General features: G+C 52.0%; 1 protein-coding gene across 3 annotated transcripts in view; it reads left to right on the forward strand.

The window, feature by feature from the left end:
• Nucleotides 1-11509, forward strand: part of KIAA0513 (KIAA0513 ortholog) — a 59300-nt gene that overhangs the window by 32756 nt on the left and 15035 nt on the right. For all 3 annotated transcript variants that reach the window (XM_010850827.1, XM_010850828.1, XM_010850829.1), the window contains exons 2-4: nucleotides 5878-6385; nucleotides 8299-8398; nucleotides 9206-9279. In XM_010850827.1, the coding sequence (XP_010849129.1) occupies nucleotides 6057-6385; nucleotides 8299-8398; nucleotides 9206-9279 (503 nt within the window). In that variant the 5' untranslated portion in view covers nucleotides 5878-6056. The remainder of the gene's footprint in view (nucleotides 1-5877; nucleotides 6386-8298; nucleotides 8399-9205; nucleotides 9280-11509) is intronic.

An 11509-nucleotide genomic window follows, 5' to 3' on the forward strand; every position in this document is an offset into this window, starting at 1 on the left:
GGGGAAGGGCGCTCGTGGAACAGATGCTGATGGAGCGTAGGAAGAACCTCTGCGCTGTGAGGCTGATTCTTTGTGGCAGGCTGGGCAGGTGTGGAAGCGGTTGCCGCGCTCCATGCTGCTGGGACCCTGCCAGGGCACAGACAGGTGCCCGGGGAGGGGAGTGGGCCTCTGTGGAACCATCCATCGTGGCTTCAGCAGCCTCTACTGGGCGATGGATGCAGCAGCACGTGGGAAAGGTGTCCCCTATTTCTTCTCCCTCTCCTCTCCTCCAGCTATTCCAGTGAGGTGCAGTTTTCCTGGAAACCATTCATTACTGAGTCTCTTGATGGCTGAACTGAAAGAGATAACAGTAGTCTAATCATGGATCAAGCTCACTTGTCTCAAGACAGCCCCAGAGACCAGAAACCTCAGGGAGGGGCCTGTCTGCCCTCCCCTTGTCCCTACAGCCAAACCCAGACTGTCAGTTGACCTTCCGTGAGATCTGTTTGAAATAAGACACCCCTCAGGGGACTGGACAAGACCATCTTCACTGGGGTCACCTGCAGGTTTGCAGCTGTCATGGGAGGGGTTGCCCCTGCTGGGTGCAGGACGCACATCTGGATTTCTCTCGACATTGCAGTGGTAGGAAAGGAGTTTTCCTGTTGACCAAGACCAAGGAGAGCAGCCGTGCAGATGCAGGTGGGGTTTTGTTGGCATGGTGGGATCAGCTTTTTCTTCCTCCTCTTGTGTTTCCAGATCTTTCTCTAATTTATCTTTATGATAAAGGGGAAACCCTGAAATAATCTCCTCAAGCAAGCTTGACTGACTGCAGGGGAGAAGCCATCTAGCAAGTGCAGTGAAGACCTGCATGGTTCTCTGCTCCGGGGCAGGGAGGGCATTTGACAAGAGTGTCCCTGGGCCTACCTTCTAGGCCATGGTGTAGATTTGGGAGGGTGACTGACCCACAGGAGAGCATCGGAGAGGCCCCTGTAGGGACCACGTAGTGATAGAGAGCCTGGGCTCGACACTGACCCGAGCTTGGACTCCGTGCCTGGTCACTCCCTAACCACGTGCAGGGGGCCCACTGCTTCCCCGCCCCCGAGCCTCGAGTCCCTGATGCTGTGAGAGGCGGGGTGGGCGGCATGGAGGGAGCAGGAGCCAGCGTGTCCTCGGTGCCGGTCCAGCAAGGCTTGCTGCCTCTTCTGGTGGGAGATGCCACACCTCTGGTGGCTCAGGGGCACTGGAGGAGAGGGAGCTGCCTGAGACGGATGGCAGGGGAGAGCTACAGAAGGTTCTGGAGTCTCCCCTGCCCCCAGGAGCCTGTGTGCTTGCCCTGGGCCAGCCGGCTGGAGAAGTGCTCGCTCCAGATGCCCTGGGTGCGGGGAAATCAGGGTTTGAGCAAAGCCCCAGAAGATGTGGTCTGCAGCCACAGAAGGCAATCTCCTTCCGAGTTCCTGCCACAGTGGGATGCAGGGGTGGGGGGGCGCATGAGGTCAGGAAAGCTCCTGGAAGAACGCGCCCACCGCACCCACCTCCCCTGGCCCCCTTGCTCTTGTTCTACACTGCTGCCATGGCTACCTGCCAGTCACCCTGAGCACCCAACCCAGGGTCCTGGTATCTGCAGCCCCCTCCACCCTACCAACCTCTTCCCTCCTTAGCCTTCCCTTGTCTGGAACTTTCCAAAGTCATGGCTGCCTAGGTCCCCTGTGTGGGCTCTTCCTTCCCCTAAGACACTGTCTTCTCCTCAGAAGACCCTAGAGTCTTATGGGTTCTTATGAGTCTTCCATCTCGGCTCAGATATCCACTTCTCTGACTCCGAGTCTGAAGAAGGCTCCTCTTAGAGCCATAGGCTGACTTAGGATTTTAGTCTAGTTTGGTTCACTCAATTGGTTGGTAGAGGCTTCTGCTCTAGGGCCTAAGAGGCGAATTGTGAGGATGCAGTTGCAGGAAGGTCCATTTGGCTGCAAGTCTGTAGAAGGCATTTTTAGTATCAATGTTATTTGCAGAGATTCCACTCTGATTTAAAACCCAGAGCTGTGGCCCTGGAGTGGGTCTGGGGTCCTTCTTGTAGGCAGGACAAAGCAGAGGGATTGAATACAACCTGAGGACATGTCTTCTTTAGCCCAGAGGTATTTTGAAATAAAATAGAAGATTTCATGAAGTGGATTTCAGCACTTTGAGAGAGAAAGTTCTTTAGGTCTGATCCCACTGGGCCCATAAACCTTAGCGATAGCCCCTGGCTGGCCCTACCTGGGGACAGTGCGGTCGGTACCCCTGGGCCCACTTCCTCTGCATTCTCTAGCTGGAGATCACAGGAGTCGAGTGAGGTGTGTGATCCTGGTGTGTTGAGAGTGACCGTCACCTTGTCCTGGATGGAGGCCCATAATTCTGTTCCCTTCCAGAAGGAAGGGGGTGGGGTACTTCCAAGGCCCTCAGCATAAGCGGCTGCTTCATCTGCATCTCAGCCCCGGGAGCAGGTTTGGTTGAGAGAAGAGATTCCCGGGCAGAGGGGCCTGCACCCTGCAGCCCGTGGTGCCCGCATGGCACCCAGGACCCTCCGGCACCTTTGCTTCCTCTCCTGCAGGGCCAGGCCCCTCACCCTGTCCCCTCCTTCCTGAGCCCACCGAGGAGGCTTCTGGGAAAAAATGACTCATGCACGCCCCGAATTTCCAAGCTAGAAAGGCGCTAGGAGAGCTCCCACCAGCCTCTGAAAGCGCCTCGGGCCTGACCAGAAATAGCCGTGACAGTAGGGTCTGATCTTGCCCTTCTGTGCTGTCGGGTTCTACTTTGGTAAAAGATGCAGCCTTTAGACTGAATCCTGAAATGTGTCAAGATACTTGTTTCCTTTTCCTCTGAATTTTTATTCATTGTAAACTACATGGTTAATGATAGCAAAATAAAAAAGGGAGCTCTCAGTGCCAGCACTGTCATATTATACATTTCTGTCTGCTTTTTCAGTCCTTTTCCATACGTGGACGTGATTGTAATTATAGTACAATTAAAACTCATTCACTTCAGTATTTCTAGCACCCAGAACAGAGGTTGGCATGCAATAGGATTTAGTAAACGTTTGTTGATTGTAGAATATTTGTTTATGTGAGTATAAAGTGAATTCTTCTAATTGCATCATACACTGATTACCATTGCACCAAGTTGTTAGATTTTATTTGCCACTTCACTGTATTTAGATTTCTCCCCTAATTTATGAGGATTATAAATACTGTTACAGACCACATAACTGTTTTTTCTGTTTGGAATTACTTTCCTAGAATAAATTTCAAGCATTTGAATTCTTGGATCAGAGGAAAGAAAATTAAAAATTATTGAAATTGCTTTCTAAAGTCTTATTAATTTTATCCCTGTTGCTGGAATTGTTTGAAAATATTAGTTTTATTATCATCTCATCTGCTTTGAAAATTTATAGTTTTCTAATTTTTGCTTACGTTGTAGTGTAAGCCGGTACCTAATTGTTTTGATTTGCCTGTCTATATGTGTGGTTATTAGTATGGGTTGAAGAATTGTCTAAGAATTTAATAACTTCCTTTTGTATGCCTTGCCTAATTGAGTAGTGTTATAGATTTTTTAAAAATTGGATTTGGGTGAATTTCTCACATAAGTATAATTAACTCAATTTTTCTTATCATAGTAGCTGCACACATTTTCCCTAGTAGTGTGATTTTCCATTTTTAACATCTGTTGAGTCGTTATAGGCGTGATCTTCTCTTCTCTGGAGAGCTGAGAGCATGGTTGTCCGAAGGACCTTAGAGCCCTCCCCTGCCCTTGATGTCTCTGACCAGGCCCCGGCCCAGGGAGCAGAGGCCACAGCTCACCCGCCCTGCTGGCACAAAGTGCCTGGGGCTGGCCCGACCCCAGCCCACTGCTCCGTAGTCTCAGACTCTCTGCACACTTTGTGTTGTTCTTCTGGCCCAGAAAGTTCTTTCAAGCTGGGATTCATGCTGTATCTCTTTTTTGGACCAAGGCAGTCTTTGTAGGACTCTCCTGAGTCCTGTATTGACAGGGAGGCAGCCATCCCATCCTTCTGACTCAGGACATATGAAAATATCCTGGGCTGGGGAATTTGGAGGAGCCCGTAATCGATCCATGGACATTAAGCTCTTAAGAGGCAGTAAATGCAGTTTTGATACTGAATTGCCTCACAAGATACGTTAGTTGTACGGTACAGGAAGCCACCTCTCTGCCAGGTGTTGTCTTAGATATTTGGGATCTGTAGAGGCAGAGGACAGGGACAGGGGCCCAGGATCAAGGTGGACTCATATCAGGAGGGCTCCTCTCTTGTCACTGGGGAGGTTCCCCAGAACTGGCAGGTGACCCCTGAACTGAGTGGTGGAGACCTGGTTAGAAGCAGAGATCCTAATCCCAGTTCTGCCTGCATCATCAGCTTCCCGACTCCCGGCGCATGTTCACAGTCAGGTCTGGTCATCCATCCAGCAAACATACAGTGGACACTTAGTTAGGACTCTGTCCCGGGCAGCATAGTAAAAAGCAGAGACATTACTTTGTCCACAAAGGCCCGTCTAGTCAAGGCTATGGTTTTTCCAGTGGTCATGTATGGATGTGAGAGTTGGACTATAAAGAAAGCTGAGCAATGAAGAACTGATACTTTTGAACTGTGGTGTTGGAGAAGACTCATGAGAGTCCCGTGGACTGCAAGGAGATCCAACCAGTCCATCCTAAAGGAGATTAGTCCTGGGTGTTCATTGGAAGGACTGATGTTGAAGCTGAAACTCCAGTACTTTGGCCACCTGATGTGAAGAGCTGACTCTTTCGAAAAGACCCTGATGCTGGGAAAGATTGAGGGCAGGAGGAGAAGGGGACGACAGAGGATGAGATGGTTGGATGGCATCACAGACTCAATGGACATGTGTTTGGGTGGACTCCAGGAGTTGGTGGTGGACAGGGAGGCCTGGCGTGCTGCGGTTCATGGGGTTGCAGAGTTGGACACGACTGAGGGACTGAACTGAACTGAACTGTGCCGGGTGCTCGCGTATTGCTACAAAGGTGGCTGAGGCATGGTCCACCCCTCAGGGGATTATACTTTAGTGGGGTAAGCAGGAATACTAATATCTATCTGTCAAACAAGGAGACTTATTAAATGAGTGTCAGTAAAGTTCCAGTGTGGCCACACAGGAATCAGTAAATAGATTGCACAGGGTTTGAGCAAAGGGTCTGTGAAGAGGTGGTACTCAGCCAAGTCTAGAGGGATGAATAGAATTCCGGGTGGGGCGAGGAAGATGGAGGGGAAGGGAGAGGACCACTCAGCCTAAGGGTCAGAAGGATGGGCAGCAGGAGGTGGGTGCCGTTGTCCAGGGTGGCCCTGGTGCAGGGAGCGGGCAGGGAGGAGGAGGTGGGTCTGGTTGGCAAATGCCCCTTAGAAACCATGGAAGGGTTTGAGGGGTCATGATGACCCCACGTGTGACAGCCAGGGAGGCCCTGGGTCTTAAGTCGGCAAAAGCTGAGAAGGGGACCGGGAAGGGTGAGCCTCGGGCCTTGGAGGTGAGGAGCCCATGTGCGTAGCCTGCGCCTGAGGACACCGTCTTCCACGGCTGCTGATCTAGCGACAGCCCGTGGCGGGTGATTTCCGGTTTTATCGGCCTCGGCCTGGTCAGCTGGAATGGGGAGCGGGCCAGCAGGAGCAGCCCCTCTTGAGGTCTGCTTGCTTAGTCTGGAGAAAGCCTGATTGGTGTGTTTGTTCGCTGTTTGACCATCGTATGGCGGATGCTTAATGGTGAGGGAGCAGCAGAGGACATCAGCAGAGAGCTGGCCCAAATTCTGGAAGTTGGGAGCTTCTTCTGATGGGGCAGGAGTGCCCTAATTCCTTCATCTAAGTTGGGAAGCTCTCATGGTGAGAACGATGATGTGTGTCTGCTTCCATTACAGATGCCTTAGGGCCCCCTGGGCCATCTGGAGGAGTCGGTCCCAGCGGCCAGCAGCTCCCAAGCAGCGCACATGCGCCCGGTGGGCTCCCGCTCAGCCTCGGGCTACTGCTAACGCACCTGGGAGCCCCGTGCCCCAGCCTCCCCACCCGACGTCCTGGTTCGCAGCCCCCCGCCTGAGCCATGGAGGCCCCCGAGGTCCCTGTGGGCTCGCTGATTGACTTTGGGGCCCAGCCGTCTGCCTCCTCGCCGCTGGAGGCGCCGCCCCCGAAGCTGCAGGATGGGGATAGCTCCCCAGGAGAGGGCGCCTCGGAGAGCGAGACCACGGAGTCCGCGGACAGCGAGAACGACATGGGCGAGTCTCCCTCTCACCCGTCCTGGGGCCAGTACCGCCGCTCCTCCTCCAACGAGTCCTTCTCCTCCAACCAGAGCGCAGACTCGGCCAAGGACGAGGAGCCGCTGGAGCTCCGCGAGTTCATGCGCGGCTACGTGGAGAAGATCTTCTCTGGAGGGTAAGCCCCAGCCCTCACCCGCGGCTGGCACCTCCTGGGCTCAGCGCCACCCGCTGCCTGCAGACCCCCTTGGGAAGATCCCCCCGCTCAGGGCTTGGCTTTGCTTCCTCTGCATCTGAGGTGAGCCCCTATGGGCATGCCTTCCAAGTGTTGTAGCTGACAGTGAATTAGGGGTGCTGCAAGGCCAGAAGGTTTCAGGTACCAATCCTCTTGGTACGCTGACAGAGCTGCTAGGATGGGGACTTGCCCTCGCACCTTTCCCCAGCCTCGCTTTGGTGGCTCCTGACGGTTTGAACCAGGAGCATTGATAGCTGCACAGAAGTAGAGGCTGGACCTGGGAATCTGTTTCACAGCTGTTACCAGCTCAGCAGGGGAAAGGGAAACACGGGGTCAGTTCTGGCTTTTGCTGCTGTGCAAAGTCTTACATCTTTGCACAGCAGCACGTGAAATGCTGAAGGTCCCTCCTCAGGACCTGCAGCATCAGCACCATGGGATTGTTAGAAACGCAGAGTCCTGGGCCCCAGCCGACCCACTGAGTCAGAATCTGCATTTTAACAAGGCCTCTGAGGTGGGCACATGTTGTGGCCTGAGGAGCTCTGGCCAAAGGGCCCCTTTTCCAGCTTTGTTACAGCGTAAGAAGGATTTCTGCCTGTTGACCGCACACAGCCAGGATGTTGTTTCCTGTGTGCTTTAGCCCCTCAGTGGTTGACTGGCAGGGTGATTTCCACCTCTTGCAGATGTGGCTCAGTTTTCTCTGCGATTGGAGAGGATTAGCATCCTAATAATTGTCCATCCCCCAAATGCTTTTATGTGTGATTTTGAGTGCATTCTGGGAGAGCAGTAGATGGCTTCCTACTTATTTTGTTTGACTCACACTGAAATTAGTCAGCTTTCTCCAAGTACACCCAGTTAATGAAAAGGGGAGAAAGCTCAGAAGCTCACTGACTTGCCAGGAAGGCCAGTTCGATTTGTGGCAGCCTGTCTGTGGGCAGTATGGGACCTGGACAACTGAGTCAGATGCCTTGTCAAGAGCAGTCATTCCAAAGCTGCATGCACATGCCTGGCAAATTCTCACATTTCATCTGGTGTTGGTATTTTGGGATCAATGAGGCCAAGATGTTTTCTATGAAACCTTAAATAAACGAAATTGCAAAAGCCAATTGACCTTCAGCCTTCTGCTACCCTATTTTAGTCATTAGATTGGAGGTAGAGTACTGCCCCCCTCACCAACTAAGGTGATTAGAAGTGGTTTAGATCAGGTGAGCATGTTGTCCACCCTGGGGGTGGTGACTCGCAGGCCTGAGGCCCCCTCCCCAATCTTCACCCCTTACACACAGAGCCGGGGAGCATCAGAGAGCAGACTGGCCCTTCAGAAGTGAGTGGAATAAGCAACGAGGCCCTCTGATGGCTGGAGGGGCATCAGACTATGGGCTCCATATGTCATACTGAAACTGAGCAGGTTAGGAATTCTTAACTCCAGTGGGTGGCTCCATACCTCATCAGCTCTAAAGATGAGGGGAAGTCGGGTGAGTTGGAGAGCCCAGCTGTCAGAGGCTTGTGGACCTTGTGAGTGCCCAAAGCTCACTGAGACGGGCAGTCTCATGGGCTTTGGAGCCAGGAAGTCTAGATGGGGCTCTGCTTGCTGTTCCCCAGTTGTGTCTGATCCTTGAGCCAGGCTCCTCATCCTGGAAACAGCAATAACCCCATTTGCTCTTGGGGTTGCCCAGAGGCTGGGATGTGCCTCTGCACTTGATGGAGTGCAGTACCATCGGGGAGCCGAGGCGAGGATGGGGATCCGGGGTCCAGCGTCGCCTGCACTTAGGGTTTCCTGTCCTTCCTCTTCCCCGACTGTAGTCCTTTTAGTTCCAGAGGATTAAAGCTTTCCTGTCTTTCCCCTCTGCCCTCTTCTGCAGGGAGGACTTGGACCAGGAGGAGAAAGCCAAGTTTGGCGAGTACTGTAGCAGTGAGAATGGGAAAGGCCGGGAATGGTTTGCCCGGTATGTGAGCGCCCAGGTAAGGGGGTGACAGGGCTGTGGGGTGGGGCAGCCCACCTGCTCAGGAGAAACGACCCCACAGGAAAAACATGTGAAGCTCATCTAGAAATGTTTCGAAAAGGCCTTTTTAGAATAGTGGAAGATGCAGCCTGGCCTCTCAGCCATATGAAATTCCAGATATGTTCGTCTTTTTAAAGACAAGCACGTAGGCTGTGTCCCTGCGTGTTTTTATTAAAGAACCCACAACATTCAGTTTTCATAAAGATAAAGTATTCAAGACAATGACAGCCGTGTTAGCTCAGATGAGAAGTTTTATAAATAGCCAACAGGTTCTTTTTTTGTTTTTCCTGTAAAATGGATGAAGTTCTTAGTTTTTAAAGTACTTTTTACTAACATAACTTTGCAAAGCAATTATGCTCTGATAATAAAATTTTTTAAAAAGTATTTTTTTATCACAACTAATTTATTCTTACAAGAAAAATTAGAAAATGCTGGTAAGCAAAAGTAGAAAAACTGCCCATAAATCCCCCATCCAAAAAATAGCCAGCCTTGCCACCTTGGGGTTGCATATGTGTGGGTGAGCGGGTGAAGTTCCTAGCTTTTAAAATCTCACAAAGAGACACAGGGAATGATGTGGGGCAGTCTGGGGGCAGGGCAGCCCTTTGCTGAGTCCGGGTTTTTGTGGAGCAGGGCTCGTGCAGGGCTCGAGTAGGGCTGCATTTAGAGATGCTCGGCACTTGGAGACACTGTGGTGAACCTGCAGCCCCTCTGAGCTGAATACAGCCCTGCCAGCGGCTGCCTGACTGTCTGCCCTCTTCCTGGACAGCGCTGCAACTCCAAGTGCGTCTCGGAGCCCACCTTCTACCGCCTGGTGCAGTCCTTCGCGGTGGTCCTGTTTGAGTAAGTGATATCGCGGCTCAGAGCCTCCGTCCTAACTGCTCATCTTTCCTCTATCCCCGCCCAAGAGACCCCAGTCATGAGTACCGGCCCCACACATGCGTCGTGAGCTCAGTTGCTCTGGCGCTCCCCGGCCTCTGCTAGGAGTCGTGACCAGCATCTCGGGGGAGAGTGCACAGTCCCCCCGACCGGCAGGAGGGGAGAGGGCCACAGCTGGGTGTGAGTCAGTCCCCCCTGCCTGTCTGGAGACAGGCTGTGATTCCACGGCCCTCCCTGCCCTCCTCCGGCCCAGATCGGGGTTCTCTGGACTTCCTATAGTGACCTGCTGTATACTCTCACCACCCATTAATGAGATGGCTGGATGATGTCACCTGCCCGGAGTCCTAGTGAGGCACTGCTGGGGCCTTTTGTCTCAGAGGGTGTCCTGAACCGTGGGGGCTGGGGAGGAAGCCCCCCGCCAACGTGTGGCTGTGGAGGCTGGCCGATGACTCGTGGGGCTCCTGCTCCTGAGGCCTGGGGCTCTAGGACTCTTGACCTGATTCAGACGCCCTGGACATGCCCTCCGCAGTGTGAACGGGAGGAGCCATGTCTGCCTGGGGTAACTAAGCAGTGACTTTAATCATGGGGTGGGTGCATGGGAAACTGGGGACAGAGGGAAGCCCTGACTCTGATCTGACCGTCATTTAAACCCACTTGCCCCCATCAACTCAGTGTGGCCTTGGAGCAGGTCCTGGTCTGTGGCTTAGGCTGTAGCCACTTTCCCGTGTCTCCCCACCTTTTTCTCTTCCCCATGAACACAGGGCATGGACTGGAGGAAAATTGCCAAAAGAAAGGAGCCCCTGTTTTTCTTACACTTGCTCGGAATGTGCCAAGTTTCGGGTGTGCTCAGGAGGAATCCAGGTCTGGGAGCTGGCCTGGGTGGAGAGGCCTTGTGGAGGGAGTCGAGGGCCCACACTCTCTGGGGGTGCGTCGGGAGCTGCACAGAGCAGCCCCAGGAGGTCAGGGGTCAGCACACTCTCCTGCCCTGAGGACACTTCAACCTCCAGACATTTGTATCTATAGGAACTTTCATGAATGTATACTTTTTATAGATAGTGTCATATATGGTATGCCCCGTATGATAACATGCTTATCTGATTCTCCATTTTTCTTTCAATTATTCCTTAAATAAGTACACTGGGTGGTTGGGGGAGTTAAATTTTAAACACAGACTCCTTCCATGACTTTGTTTGTGAGCATATATTTTTTTATGGTTGCAAAAAATATTTATAGAAATGTAGCTTTTTAGATTTATTGGATTATTTTTATGTTAAATGATAAAGTGGCCCTCATCCTATTGTTTTGGAAAAGGCAACGGCAACCCACTCCAGTACTCTTGCCTGGAAAATCCCATGGACAGAGGAGCCTGGTAGGCTGCAGTCCATGGGATCGCAAAGAGTCAGACATGACTGAGCGAGTTCCCTTTCACTTTTCACTTTCATGCATTGGAGAAGGAAATGGCAACCCACTCCAGTGTTCTTGCCTGGAGAATTCCAGGGACGCGGGAGCCTGGTGGGCTGCCATCTATGGGGTCACACAGAGTCGGACACGACTGAAGTGACTTAGTAGTAGTAGTAGCATCCCACTATTTAGATAATGTCTGTTGATTTTCTTTTTTGAAGTAATGCTTATCTGAAGTGAAAAACTAAACAGGAAAGAAAGTGCATGAAGGAACAGAATGGAAAGACACAGAAGCCTAAGAGGAAACGGAAAGGCTCTCTCACTTCTGGTCCATCTCCTAGTGATAACCCCACTCTTAATAATGCACGCACCAGCAAGGATATACTTCTTCTAAAAATGCAGTCCCGTGCGTTTGCATTCCAGTGCTGCATCTGTCATGGCTATGAGGTGTTGTAATATATGAATGCATGACTATACCAAGATTTACTCAGCACCTGCCCTGTTAACGGGCTTTAGCTGATTCCTCCTTTTCTTCTCTAATTCATGGTACTGCAGTAGACATCCAGAGAAGGCAATGGCACCCCACGCCAGTACTTTTGCCTGGAAAATCCCATGGATGGAGGAGCCTGGTAGGCTGCAGTCCATGGGGTCGTTAAGAGTCAGACATGACTGAGTGACTTCACTTTCACTTTTCACTTTTCACTTTCATGCATTGGAGAAGGAATGGCAGCCCATCCAGTGTTCTTGCCTGGAGAATCCCCGAGGGACGCGGGGAGCCGTGGGTGGGCTGGCC

This window comes from Bison bison, unplaced genomic scaffold, assembly GCF_000754665.1.
Source record: "Bison bison bison isolate TAMUID 2011002044 unplaced genomic scaffold, Bison_UMD1.0 scf7180017864295, whole genome shotgun sequence".
Classification (NCBI taxonomy): Eukaryota; Metazoa; Chordata; class Mammalia; order Artiodactyla; family Bovidae; genus Bison; species Bison bison.